This window comes from Gopherus evgoodei, chromosome 14, assembly GCF_007399415.2.
Source record: "Gopherus evgoodei ecotype Sinaloan lineage chromosome 14, rGopEvg1_v1.p, whole genome shotgun sequence".
In the NCBI taxonomy this organism is placed as follows: Eukaryota; Metazoa; Chordata; order Testudines; family Testudinidae; genus Gopherus; species Gopherus evgoodei.
This window is the reverse complement of record NC_044335.1, coordinates 29,079,269-29,094,061: the sequence shown is the minus strand read 5'-3', so window position 1 is coordinate 29,094,061 and position 14,793 is coordinate 29,079,269. Positions and strand designations below refer to the sequence as shown.

Below are 14,793 nucleotides of genomic sequence, written 5' to 3'. Positions count from 1 at the left end.
TCACCAAAGAGAAGAGGGGTTTATGATTTAACTGCATCATTGGGAACGCTCACCCAAATCCACTGAATAACCCGGATTACATGGAGTGGGAAATATTTCTGTCAGGAGACAAAACCCCCAGAGGACACAGCCATTAATTGAGCTAGTGTTCCCATGGCTTCAAATGTTCAGAAGTGTCAGGCCAGAGCCAGCTCTCCTCTCAAACCTGAGCGGGAGGAGACAGCAGATATTAATATAGCTTCTCACCTCAGCCACTGGGAGAGCACTTGGCAGAGGCAACGTTACTGCAGGTGTACTTTCTTCTGTGTTTTAAATGAACCTCCTCATTTACCTGCCAGGCCATGAATAAGAACCTTCTAGAGATGCAATTAAATGGGCCCCGGACTTGGCTGCCTGGACAGGTCTCAGCTGTAGGTCAGCTCACCACAAAGCCGTTCAGGTGGTGACGGGAGCTCAGTGTGGGCCAGCCAGGAACTTCCCACGTGGCTGGAAGTGGGCCAGAAGCAGGAATTCTGGAGTCCAGTTCAGACTGAGCTCCCCCAGCATGTGGGGTGTTATTTGGAGTTCCGGGTCAGGGATTTGCAGCTGCACACCCAGGTACACACCCAGCCACCAGGCAGCCGAACATAAGGCAGAGAGTCTCAATCCAGGTTGGCTAAACCAAGAGCACGACAGCACAGCGACAGATACAAACCACTTATCCTCATGCAAAGGGGCTGCTCTACCTGGAGGCTGAGATTGCACGCACTACTTGAGCCATCAGGATGTCCAGATCCTGTTCAAATGAATCCAGCCCCCGGAGGCCACTTTGAAAATCTCTGGCTTGGTTTTATTATGGCAGCACCCAGGCCTATGCTCTCTGCCTCTCCAGTACTCGGCGTGTCTGATTATGAGCGGGGAGTGGCAGCAAGGGGGAGAGAATAGCTTTCCATCCTCTGATGAAACCATAGCTATGCAGTGTTCCCCACCAACTCCCCCGCCTCTCCTCCTTGGCTGGTGTGGCGAGAGCTCCCTCTGCTGTTTCAATCTCCTTTTGCCCCAGCTGTAAGGAAATCCAAATAAAGAGACTATTACAATGGGATCAGGGCGTCGGTTTGGGGGGAACCCGAATATAGGCTGGGGATTCCTGGAGAGACTCCATCTGTGCACAATCTCATTCTCTCTAGCTAAAGCTTTTGGCGCTGAAATCATTGCCATCATCATTTGTATTTGCTTGATTTGCACAAACTCAGACACTCTCTTCTGTTTACTGTAAAAGCCGTCTGGAACTAATTGCTAGACATGTGATATGAGACAATTGCCCATGGACCCACTCTAGCATCCGCTGAGGAGGAAAGGTACAGAATTCTAATTTGTTGGCTCCTGATGTAGCCTTTTCAAGGGACCCTTTATTCATCCACTACAGATTAAAACCTAGACAACTTTTGTTTTATTTTCTGCTTTATGTTGCCCTGTTTTCAAATTATTTATGACCACCTGTTTCTCCTGTGCATCCATTTGCTTGGGCGCAAAGATGAGAGAAGGGGCTTTTACTCATAGGAATGTGTGTGGAAGCAAAAGCACTGCAAATACTGGAGCAAAAATAAACATATCACAAGAATTTGCACTGGCAGTTCTCCCCGAGTCATTTAGAGAGTTTGGGGGAAGGGGGAATGAATGAGGCTGATGCAGAAGAGCAGTGCTGTGAAGTTAAGTGACCTGCCAAAGATCAAACAGCAAATAGGTGTCAAAGCTAGAACAAGACTCATGCCTTTTTAGAAGAGAGGCCTATGTCGGTCCCAGAACCCCAGTGCTGCCCAAGCAAGCCAGATGCTAATTCTGTGCCTTCATTTTTATTTTTGTAATAATCACTTCAGGGAAGGTAGCAGTCTAAATCTCTTTGAGGATATGAGCCCATGGGCTTTGAACATAGACAGCATTTTTGCATCCTCAGATCTCAAAATGCTGCGTCGAGGTAGGTAAGCATGAGAACCTCAGTTTTCCAGACAGGGACAATGAGGTCAAGAGAGGTTCAGTGATGTGATCAAGATCATGCAGCAAAAATGGCAGAGCCAGGATGTGAAGTGTTCCCCCACATCACAGCCTTGCTGTGTCTCAATTTTTCTACCTGTAAAACAGGCTTCAAGACACTGCTTTACATTTGCCCAGCGCCTTCCCCACCATAGACCTCAATGTATAGTAGAAAAGGAGGTGAACCTGAGTAATCCCATCCCAGTGCACATGCTGTGGATGGAAAGCAATCTGTGATCTAACAGCACATCAGAGAACTGGGATTCATTCCCAGCTCTGAACCCCACCTCCTTTGAGACCTTGGGCAAGTCCCTTATTCTCTCTGTGTGTCACTTACCCCACAGGTTAAACAGAAGCAATTTGCTTACCGGCTCGGGGAATGGGATGAAGTGTCATTAAATAAAGTTTGTGAAGTGCAAGAATTATGAAAGTCACTGGAGGACAGAAGGAGAGAATTCTGCATGCATTAGCTCCAAGCCCCTTCCTGTAGGCAAAGAGCATCATGAGGGGGAATGTGGGAACAGGAAGAGATCTTCCGTTTCTCTGAAATAGCTAGAAAGTGGCCCTTCAGAAGACACAGCTGTGTATTGCTCAGGTAAGTTAGCTTCACACACAAGTGTAACTCAGCCTTCTTTAGGTGTGCCACTAAATTGAAACCGATGGCCCATACCCTGTCTGGTGATTTTCAATTACCAATTCCCCCAGAACAAAGTCTTGCACTGCTCCTGCAGGATGGCTACATCCCTGCCAAATTGGAACTTAAAATCCACAGCCATTTTGACTTTAGGGCTGTTCAGAAGAAGAAGAAAAAAGCGATGAACAGACATTTTTTTTAATATCAGGAAAACTATTTTCTTCTTTATCCTCTAATTCCATGACACTTGGGCTGTTTTTCTTAACTTCCACCACCATCCCCCCAAATTCTCTTGGGACAGAGATCAAGTCTGGAAAACTTCAGCCCAGAAATTGAAAAATTCAAAAGTGACGGATGTATGAAACAGGAGGTTTGGATGGAAACAATTCGGGGGCCTTAACTCTGACAGGCTTTGGCCAGCACTCTGGGATAAGTAATAATCCCAATTACTTTCCATGGGAGCTGGGCCCCTTGGAAAATGCCAATCTGAGTGAAGAGGGAATGTGATTAAGACACAGGCGGGAAAGAGGCAACAGGGAAAATTTTCAAAAGTGTCTAAGTGACTTAGGAGCCTAAGTCTCACTGAAAATCACTGGTACTTAGGCTCCTGAGTCTCTTACTTGCTTTTGAAAATCCCTGATGTTTTTAGAGCTAGTTAATTATGTGTTGACTAATTTATTCTAATAGCTTAGCCTATGGGCACATCACATTAATAAGAAACCGGACTTCATCCCTTTGGCTATGGATAGTAAACCCTAACCTGACCCTCCTTACTTACAAATGTAGCCCCACTCAAGTCAATGTGACAATTACCATGAGTATAACAAGCAGGAGTTAGCTCTGAGCTACCTCCCTGATCCAACGCCCTAGGGGGAAACCCCCCCTCCATTGTCTCATATCACATGTCTAGCATTGAACCTGGAACTGCATTACATTTCCATACATTAAAATCTAGCATTTCAGCCTGGCCTTCTTGCTTCTGTTATCCACAGAAATGTCAGTGGATTGCATAGAATGCTGAGAGAGAATCTGCTCAAGCTGGAAGAGCTGAGTAAGAGGTGATAAAGAAAAGTGACAAATTCATTTAAGAAAATGAGTGCGCGAGGTGCCCGCTGAACAGGCCCATACAGCCATCTTTAACGTCCCAGTGAGCTTTATCATAATCAAACCAGTGACTTAAATGAACGACTAGATCATGTGAGTGCCACACTGTGAAGCAGGCGGTAATGGCACTGTCCTTTGTAGAAACACCTGAATACACAAAGAATTAACTCATTACAAAAGATACCGTCTAGAGAAACTTTCATCTTGCCCTGTACCTGTGTCTAATAAACCTTTACACACAGACCATGCTGAGAACAGAATCTATCCTGGAAACAAAAAACCACATGGGATGGGGCATATTTCTGCCTTTTGCTTCCTTTTTAATGAGGATATTGAATGGAGGTGATGGTGACATCTGAAATATGACAATTTTATTTACTGTTTGGGATACCTAAATAACCAGAGAATTGTGGGAATTGGAACCCCTATTTTCCTATTTATTTGATAAACAACTAATTCTTTCCTCCCAAATCTTGCTCTTGGGAACTGCTGAAACATTTTTGTTGAAATTTTCCAAAAGAATTCAGTCTGAGGCAGACACTCAACATGGAAAATTTAGTTTAAATGATTAAAGTCTGGCCAAGTTATAAGCAACTGAAAAGGGGGGGTTATAATGGGAAGCATTAGGCATCATTAACTCTAGGCATTGTTGCATCATGTGCCACCTATAATTGATGCGTCTGCAGTCACAGCACTGAGGATAAAAATTACAAAGACCCCTTGTCCTCACGGCACAAGCTGATCGCCTGCTGGGAGCAGGAAGGAATTTGCCCTGTCCCTTTATGGTGTTGTACTTTTTCACCATAGGAGGGCAACAGAAACTAGTGGGTCTCAGTCCTCCTCCTTCACCAGCCTCTTCTCCTTTTCCATGACTTGCTAGGTCTCTCTGTCCCGTTCCATGCACAAGGGGAGCGTGTGGTGCTACTCACTGAGCCATCCTCCCTTCCACCCAAATGGAAACAAACTCAAGACTTTCTGACTGACACCTATTGTGAATGATTCTCTCTCCCCCTAGAGATGAAGCAAATCTTGGCTGCCGTGACAGCCCCATGGTGTAACTGCCTGCTGTTCACATGTTCTTCTGATCCTGATTGCCTTGTTTATGCCAGTGAGTGGGTAGCAGGTGTCAGAATCTTTTCGTGCGCAGCCATATCCTGTATGCAGGGCTTCTATGAATGCAGGGATTTGCATATTTCTGCCTCTTGCTTTCCTTTTAATGAGGAGGTTGAAGGGAGCAATGGATGGCAGATGGAGCTGAGGTCTGGAATTCTGTGCAGCCATGCCATGTACTGCCTTGAATAGTTTTATTTCTGAGCAATAACTTTAAAGTTAACCATTTGCCTAATGGGAGGGAGTGTTGTCTCGTGGTTAAAGCCCATGACTGGGAGCCAGGGCTCCTGGGTTCCATTCCTGGCTTTGTCACTGTGTGATAGTGGGCAAGTCACTTAGGGCCTGATTTTCCAAAATGTACCTAAATTTGGATGACTCCATTTTGGGCATTAAACTCAATGTCCCTGGAGCCTAATTTTCGAGGGGGACGAACACCCGCGACACCAACCTTCCTTGGCTGGCAGAGCTGGGCAGTGGCCCTGCTCCCCTAGCTCCTATGCTTTTGAAGCATAACGACTTGGAAACACACATGTACACCTTCTCCATCTCTCACTCACTCACACACCTCTCCCTTCTGCCTCTCTCTCTGTCTCACACACACACACATTAATCTGCTGCACACCAAGTCTGAACTGCTTCATGTGAAATGGAAAGAAAGATCCCTGGGAATTCCATCCCACCCTGCAGCTGTGAATGAAATAAGCCCCTGAGTACAGACTCAAGCCAATTTACACACTTAAGATACAAAACGGGGCCGCTGATTCCCAGGGAGCGTTCCCATCCATTATTCACAGAGGCATTCTCACAGCTGTATTTAGCACGGAATGCTCTCTGCTGCAGACTCTCTGCTATACAACGCACAAGCCGGCAGGGCCTGGCCTGCCTGGCCTAGTTACGAGTCACAGATTTGCCTTCCAACCATGCAAAGGAAGCTTATAAAATAGAGCAAGAGGGAAAGCACATACAACTGGTCTAAGCAAGTGACTCCTAGCCAGGAATTCATCCAGTGAATTTAACCTCTTCTTCTGTTTGTGGATTGTACTGAGCCCTTCGTTATTTTCTCAAACCGAGTCATTATTTCTGGATACTTTCTGGGAATCAGGGCTGGATCTGCCCCTCATCCCATTCGACATTCAATACTCAAGCTGTGTTGGTTAGTTTTGAATGGACTCAGACCTCAGGTCACATGGTGTTGTCTCTACCCCGAGTGGACAAGGTAACTCTCAGAGTCAGATTTCAAGTGTGGAGATTTACGTTTACAAGTCTGAAATTCTTTCTACATTTTTTCCTACTATTCATTCAAAATTCCTTGCTTCTCTAAACGTTCCTGAGAGCAAACTGGCTGCTCAGGGCAGCCTGTTAAAGAGATTTAGGTGCCTAAAGATGCAGATAGGCACCTATTGGGATTCTCCAAAGCAAGGCACCTGTAGGTACCTAAATACCTTTAACAATCAGCCCGTGGTCTCTCTGTAGAAAGCAAACACATAAGGATCATGCACTTGGACGAAGCGTATTAACTTTAAAACTGGAACAAATACCTGTGACCATTCCTGGGCAGTATTCTTCCAGCTCTACCTATGATAACACCTTGACTAGATGTGTCTGTTCCACAAGCAGTGAGACAGCCACAGGCATGCGCATGGTGCGATTCCCTCTGTCAAGCCAGCCTTGTTCCTACTTGGGGTGACAGCAGAGCAGCAGCACCATGAGGTTATTACTCACGTTGGTTGAATATGGGGGGGTGATTTTGGCTGCAACTCTCAGGGAATCTACAGGATTCCATCAGTCCACTGTGATATCGCACTAGCCGGAGAGCCAGCTATGTGTGGATATATCCCACACAGCCGTCTAGACAGCTAGCGAGAGCAACTCAGGCCCCTGCAAGCTACAGACATGGAGACTTTTCTGCCTCCTAATGACTTGCACAGGAGCTGCTTTGCCAGAGGATCTCAAACAAAGAGCACATGTGATGGTAACGGTCCTGAACGAGCCAGGAAACACAGGGGGGCTTGGCAGGCTATTGGCACCGAGAATGGAGGGAAAACCTTAACAGGAAAAGCATGTGAACGTATAACGGGATCAAGAAAGGCAGTGGAGGGATGATTCATTGTCATGTACTGAGGGGCAGAGCTGGGCTAGAGGGAAAGGTGGGAGTCCCATCTAGGCTCAATCCAAGACCAGCTTGTCAAATGATTTTAGTTCCTGTCCTGTCTCTTGCAGAAAATGTTGGACAATGAGCTTCTGTCCTTCCCTCATAGATACCTGCAGGAAGGGTACAAACCTAGCTCGAGAATTACTGGCCATTGTCCCGGGCCACTCCAAGGCTAGTTAGTGGGAAGGCAGAGCTCCTCTTAGGAGCTGCAGTGAGCTGGAAATGCTTAGTGTCTAGTGTGTGCTCACTAGCTGGTGCACACATGCCCTGGTTTCATAAAAAGGCACATTTACCAGCACAAAAGATACATGAGTGTGTGCACACGCACGCACGCGCACGCACACACACACACACACACACACACAAAACTGAGGCCACGTTACCGCCTGTCCCTGCTGCAGGAACACTCAAGATTAAAAATCCAAACAAGTCTCCTCAGCACCCACAAGCCAGAGACACCATTAGCTAAATGCATGCTAGGGCCTGCCCTGCCTACTCTGCAGTCCCACGATGCCTCTGTGCTTTCCAAGCCCAGGCAGGTACCAGGGCATTTTGCTGTGACTTTAAAAAGCCACTCTTTTTTCTTACCAGAATACCTGCTGCCTGCCTGCATACTGAGGCAGGGAGCAGGGTTTGCTGCATCCACCCCATGCGCTACAGTCAGTTCAGCACTGCAATAGCCTGTTTTTCACATTGTGACAAGGCTGCAGCCTCCTTGGACACCCTGCTTGTTCCTGTGCTGTACATACCCCACCATCGCTCAGCATTTCATGGGGACAGCAGGGACAGAACTCAGAACTCTCTGCTCCAAACACACAACTCCTACCACTCGGGCTCAGTTAGAATCTGCATAGGCTGCTAGCAGTATAGGGCCCATGACATACAGCTGAAGAGTTTCAGTTCCATATACTAGCGGGCGGTGGTGCACATACATACTAACTGGTTAATTACATTATCATTTACACACTCATGCAAGGACTGACATTACCCCCAAGGGGTATTAAACAAGAATCTGAGGGCATGGAAACACTCATTACGAAGACCCAGGTTTCACTGCGGCAATGTGTTCTCTCCTCCGCACACTGTGGGTCCTGGATTTTGTAGGGCCCCATCCTTACCAGTTTGGTTTTGTCCATGGCAGCCAAGACAGCAGTGTTCAGTGCTTCCAGAGCAGAAAGCACATGTCTGTATTCTCCCAGGTGTTCCGAGAAATAATCTGGAGTGGGACAGAAGATCAAGGTTAGATTTCAAAGCAATTCCGTCAAGGCCTGTCTCCATTCTGCTATTTCCTAGGAAACCTGCTTCTGGGATATTATTTTGTTCTGTGCCCTCACCTGGAATGGCAGCTGGGGCTCATTGTCTACACAGAAGGCATTTGCAGTGCCAGACATAATGAAAGGAGGTCAAATTCTGCTCTCTGCTAACTCATGTTAATTGCACTGAAATCAGTGCAATGACTCCAGATTGACACCCATGGAATAGAGCAAAATGCCCTTTCCTTCCCAGGGATCAAAATGTCCAAACCAGGGCAAAGTCCCATGCTTTCCAACTTGCAGAGTTCCTGCAATATTATCCTGTCACAACTGGATGAGATGCATGTGACGAACTGTGCTCTGAATACTGTGTTGGTGCCTCAGTGTCCCCATGGCAGTTCTTAAGTATCTGGCAGAGCAAAGGGCCAGTGCACCTAAATGCCTGACACTCTGTCTCCTAGCAGCTGATGGCCTGGGCCCCTCCTCTGCAAAGGTGCCAGCTGAAGGTGTTGGAGACAAAGGGATCAGGTGACCTCCTGGCCCAGGAAAGGAGCTGAGGAGAGAGGAGGGGCTGGGAGGGGTTGTTAGTCTGGAGCTGGCTGGGGTCAAGGGTGGAGGGCAGACCTGGGGGTCTGGCTCACTGCCCCCCAGAATGGACCCAGCCGAGGGGTCCGGTTCGCTGTACCTACAAGCTCTGTTTTAGACCCTGTTCCTGTCATCGAATAAACCTCTGTTTTACTGGCTGGCTGAGAGTCACATCTGACTGCAAAGTGGGGGTGCAAAACCCGGTGGCTTTCCCAGGACCCTGCTGGGGTGGACTCGCTGTGGGAAGCGCACGGAGGGGCAGAGGATGCTGAATGCTCCAAGGAGAGACCCAGGAGGTGAAGCTGTGTAAGCTTCTTGCCCTGAACAAGTCTGCTCCAAGGGAGAGGAGGCTCCCCAAAGTCCTGAGTGGCTTGGTGGGGAGCAGTTCCAGAGCATCGCCCGGTGACTCTGTGACAACTGGTGGCAGCGGTGGGATGTACTGCACCCCGTGAATGGCGCTGCTTGCAGTAAGTGACTGGGGAGCAGTAAAACAAAGGAGGGATAATGAGGACCAGGCGTGCTGAAGGCTCAGAGTGGGACGGTTTCAGGGGGCAGTTAACCTCTGGGAGTGTGTGACCAGCGAGAAGGACTGTTGGAGTAACGGGGTCCCCCTGAGGACTGCAGCGAGCAGTCTCAGGGGCGGAGGAGCTTGCCGCTTGACCCTGGGAGAGAGAAGGATTTTGCAGTTGCAGGGTTCCCCGGGGGATTGCAGGAGCAGTCCCAGGGGCAGAGGAGTCTGCAGCTCGACCCTGGCAAAGAGGTGGTGATCACGAGAAGGGCTGGCACACCAGGGGTTCTTCCTGGAAACCATGGGGAAGCCAAGAGCACACAGGCCTGTGAGTCCAGAGCCACTTGGGAACGGTGAAGTGATGGCCTATCACCATCTCCTTGAGAAGGACATTGTGATCCTGTGCACAAAGAGAGGGTTACGCATGGGGAAATTCACCAAGGCACAGTTAATCGTGCAGTTGGAGGAGAAGCACCACTCTGAGGAGCAGATTCCTGGCCCAGATGGGGCTACTAGAGGATCTGAGAGCAGCTGGAGCATAAGCCAGGCATCCCCAGGAGTCTGGTCCCCAATCAGACGAGGGTCTTCACGATGGGATTCCCCCTCAGGAGATTGGAGACGGATGCGATGGGAGCAGAGCCTGAGAGAGCGAGAGGACCATGACAGAAAGGAAGAGCCCAAGGAAAAGCTGCAGGAGAAGCAGGAGCAGCGTGGATTGGTGATGGTGGAGCAGAGAAACATAGGGGGCTGCCCAGGGGTCAGTGGGGAAACACGCCTGCAGGGGCGAGACCCTGGGACAGAGAGAACTGTGGTGGTGCAGCCCCAGATGCTGAGGGACTGTGGAACCTGGGTGAAGTTCCCTGAGGTGAACCCCCTCGTCCTGCCTATGGCCCAGATCCCTGTGTAGACCCAGAAGGGGTCGGGCTGGCTGGTAGTTGGGGTTCTCCAGGATATCGGCTGGGAGGCCCTGTTGGGGGGTGACTGTCTCCCCATGGGACAGGATCCAGGCCCCGCTCCTGTAACGGCCGAGGGTTTGAATTCAAATCCAGGGAACCAATTGGCTAGGATGGAAATGGTCAGTGAAAATGCAAATAACCTGGCTGGCAGGGGGGAGGGGCTGCTGGGCTCAGGACACCTGCCTACCTGTAACCAGCCCCTGGGGCTGAGTGGGAGGGAGAGATGCTCCCTGCCCCCCTGCACACCGGAGACGGGTCTCACACTGGCTCTGATGCTGTGACCAGAGCAGAGAGCTCGCAGCCTGCCCCCACTGGGACAGCAAGGGCAGCGCTGAGCACGGGTGGAGCCGAGATCCCAGCTGAGTGGGGGGACACCTGGGCAGGGCAGGTCAGCTGCCAAACAGGTTTGCCTGGTCCAGACGTGCTGCTGGGAAGTGATTACACAGCAGGGAGGGAGCTACCAGGGACAGGGCTCAGGGGGGCTGTGACCCCAGGCCCAGCCAGCAAGAGGGAGCAGGTCCCACTCCCTGCCCCAGCTGCTGAATCCCAGACTGAGCTGCAGAGGGATCCCTCCTTGGAGAAGCTGAAAGAACTTGCTGGCCACAGTGCTGCAAACCCCCTTGGGGAAGTCTGCAGGGACAGAGTCCTGCAGGAGGAGGGATTCCTGTACCGGAAATGGGCCCCCCAAGGGGAAGTAGAACTGGGGGGAATCGGGAGACAGCTGGTGGTGCCCCAGGAATCCACAGGGTTCTTCCCTTTCGAGCTGCTGGATGGGAGGAGAGTGAGGGGACCCCTGAACCTGAAGAGGGAGGATTGGATGAAGAAGGGGGAAGACCCCCGGGGGGATCTCTTCCCTGAGGTGGGTGACAATCTCCCCATCAGGTGTTCCCCATTCAGAGTCACTGGGAAAGCAGCCCAGAACCTGGAGAGAGAGGTCAGGGACATGCTGGCTTTAGATGGGATCCAGCCATCTTACAGCCCATGGGCCTCACCCGTGGGGCTGATCCCCAAGCGAGACAGGATGATCTGGTTTTATGGGGGCTATCAGAAGCTTAAAGCCATCACAGTGTCCGATGCCAACCCCATGCCTAGGCCTGGGGAGATTCTAGACAAGCTGAGAGGGATGGAGAACTTGGCCCTGGCAGACACTGATAACATGTGCATCTTTAGCCAGACCTGGGAGGAACAGGTGTCCCAGGTGAAGAGGGGGCTGAGCTGCCTCAAGGAGGTGGGACTGACGGTAAAAGCTGGAAAGTGCAAGGGGGGGACGGCAGAAGTGTTGTGTCTGGGCCACAGAGTGGGAAGCAGCTGCCCAAGCCCAGAGCTGGCAAAGGCCAAGATGGGGGCTCTTAACCAAGGGAGCCCGAATCACAGACCAGAGTGCTGGGAAAAGACCCAATCCCAGCTTGAACCCCAGGGGTACTGAGGTGGCAAAGGGTGTGGGCTGCATAAACCTTCCCACATGCGGCCTGCAAGTGCCATGAAGCACACCCGACCTAAGGGAGGGCGTGAGACTGGACTGTCCTGGTGTAACTCACACCGAGGAATGGGAGAGATGCTGGGGCATCCATAGGAACGTTGGTGGGTTCGAACTTCCCCAGGTCACTGGCTGGAGTGACCTCGCTCAGTTCGGTCTCGAAGGGGGGAGAGATGTGACGAACTGTGCTCTGAATACTGTGTTGGTGCCTCAGTGTCCCCATGGCAGTTCTTAAGTATCTGGCAGAGCAAAGGGCCAGTGCACCTAAATGCCTGACACTCTGTCTCCTAGCAGCTGATGGCCTGGGCCCCTCCTCTGCAAAGGTGCCAGCTGAAGGTGTTGGAGACAAAGGGATCAGGAGACCTCCTGGCCCAGGAAAGGAGCTGAGGAGAGAGGAGGGGCTGGGAGAGGTTGTTAGTCTGGAGCTGGCTGGGGTCAAGGGTGGAGGGCAGACCTGGGGGTCTGGCTCACTGCCCCCCAGAATGGACCCAGCCGAGGGGTCCGGTTCGCTGTACCTACAAGCTCTGTTTTAGACCCTGTTCCTGTCATCGAATAAACCTCTGTTTTACTGGCTGGCTGAGAGTCACATCTGACTGCAAAGTGGGGGTGCAAAACCCGGTGGCTTCCCCAGGACCCTGCTGGGGTGGACTCGCTGTGGGAAGCGCACGGAGGGGCAGAGGATGCTGAATGCTCCAAGGAGAGACCCAGGAGGTGAAGCTGTGTGAGCTTCTTGCCCTGAACAAGTCTGCTCCAAGGGAGAGGAGGCTCCCCAAAGTCCTGAGTGGCTTGGTGGGGAGCAGTTCCAGAGCATCGCCCGGTGACTCTGTGACAATGCACAAATAGGAATGGCCAGACTGGCTCAGACCCGAGGTCCATCTAACCCAGTGTCCTGTTTCTGCCAGTGACTACTGTCAGATGCTGCAAAGCAAGAAACCTGGGCAATTCTGAAACAATCTCCTGGGACTAATTCATTTAGAGGTATCAAGCTGGTGGCCCTACTTACCACACAACTTCTCCGTCTCTAAGTTACTGCAAGAAACAGAAAAACAAACTCTCATTAGAGGATGGGCCATGTCTCAAGAGAAACAGCTGCTGCAAATGGCCATCTGAGAGCTGCTGACACAAAGCCCTAACGAACTTTCTAGTTCACGTACTGCTCATCAGCAAGGTTTTTAAAGTTCTATTAAAAAAACAGATGAGTTACACAAGTATTCAGCAGGGACCTGATTCTGAGAGAGGTTTGGCACCTGCTGCTCCCACCTACCTCCAAGGCAGCAACAGGGGCTCAGTAGCCATGGATCAGGTTGCAGTGTGTTCACTTTGTCCTGGTTTTCTGCGCAAGCCAATCGTTCTGGTTCTCAGGGTGAAATTTGGAATGGTAACCAGGAGGGTGGCGGGTTCAAAGGGCCAGGTTCTAACCTCTCCCACAGCACTGGGGAGTCGCATGCTTTGTTTCAAGAGGGCAGGGGCTTGCCAATAAGAGCAAAGCACTGCTTAGAATTTATTTTTAAAGCAAGATCATGCAGGGGCCATGTCACGTTCAAAAGTGTCCTTCCAGAGCCATCAGCAAATGAGCTCAGGCCCCTTCCTGTGTTGGAGGCAACATTCATCTTGACTAGACACTAGTGGAAAACCAGGCAACTGCACTAGACACATGGATGAGAACCTTAACCCTGACACAGGGAGTCACCGAGGGAGAAGCTGGTTTCTGGGCATGTGGCTTATCCAGGCATGGAAACACAGACCTTCATGGAAACTTGAGTGTGGCCTGTGGTCCCCATATTGGAACAGAGCTGCAGGATGGGGAGACAGAATGGGGGAGTGTCAAGGGTGCAGGGCCCCTTCTAGCCCATCTCAGGTGCACACCTCGGGTCACATGCCTGGTTTCTGCACCTCTCTCTGGGTGGAACACTATGGTCCAACCACTCCGGGACTGGATTGCTGGGCTGCAGCCCCCGCTTCCCAATTGTGTGAACAGGACAGGCCCACCCAGGTTTGGTGCCTGTAACCAGTGAGCCAATCAAAATGACTCCAGTACAGCTTCTTCAAAACAAAGCAGTATTCGTTCACCTGCTGGTACGTGGCACTCACAGCAAAGGATACCATAGGGTGAGAAGGGTCATCCGATCTAACCCCCTGGACAGTAAAGGTCTATACACCTATTTCCCCTTTCCGAACCCATAATCTTTCCTTGCAAGCCTTTAAGCTCCATTCAGCCCAGTTACCTCCATCTCTGGGATGTGAGACGCAGCCTGCGCTCCCTGTCTCTCTGGTGATGTCTACACCACACGCTAGGGGAGTGAGTCCCCCACTCACGTACATGCTGACTGTCTTAGTGGTAGGGTGACCAGATGTCCTGATTTTGTAGAGACAGTCCTGATTTTGAGGTCTGTTTCTTAAATAGGTTCCTATTACCTCCCACCCCCATCCAAATTTTTCACACTTGCTGTCTGGTCATCCTGTTTGCTAGCAGCATAGCCATGGTAGTGTTACACCAACAGACTCTGGTTGGCAGCCAGAATTGAACCTGAGACCTCTGGAGCTTAACGCATGAGCTTCTACTGCATAAGCTGAAAGACACATCTCATCGAGCCAAGGTTGTAGCAGGCTCATCACTCGCTGGTCCAGCTGCCACTAGAAGGGGACAGCACACCACACCGAATGGGTAGGGGTTACAGGGCTGAGCTGTGCTGAGTACAAACCCGCCTGAATCACACCCCAGCTTGTAGTGTAGACATAGCCTGTCAGAGACTCACCTCCAGCTGGCCCGTCCCCACCCTTTCCTGCCAAGGACAGCATCTCTCGGGTTTTAGTAGCCTCTTTGACCCTGTGTTCCGCCTGCAGGGGCGGCTCCAGGCCGCGAGGGCGACAGGCAGGTTGCCTTTGGTGGCTTGCCTGCGGAGGGTCCACTGGTCTCACGGCTTCGACAGACCTCCTGCAGGTGTGCCATCGAATCCGCGGGACCAGGGACCTCCCACAGGCAAGCCGCCGAAGGCAGCCTGCC

General features: G+C 50.9%; 1 protein-coding gene across 1 annotated transcript in view; it reads right to left on the bottom strand.

The window, feature by feature from the left end:
• NECAB3 (N-terminal EF-hand calcium binding protein 3) overlaps positions 1–14,793 on the bottom strand; it is a 136,291-nt gene that overhangs the window by 45,071 nt on the left and 76,427 nt on the right. The window contains exons 4-5 of the mRNA XM_030533797.1: positions 12,793–12,818; positions 8,129–8,226 (exon numbers count right to left, since the gene is read on the bottom strand). Of these exons, the coding sequence (XP_030389657.1) occupies positions 8,129–8,226; positions 12,793–12,818 (124 nt within the window). The remainder of the gene's footprint in view (positions 1–8,128; positions 8,227–12,792; positions 12,819–14,793) is intronic.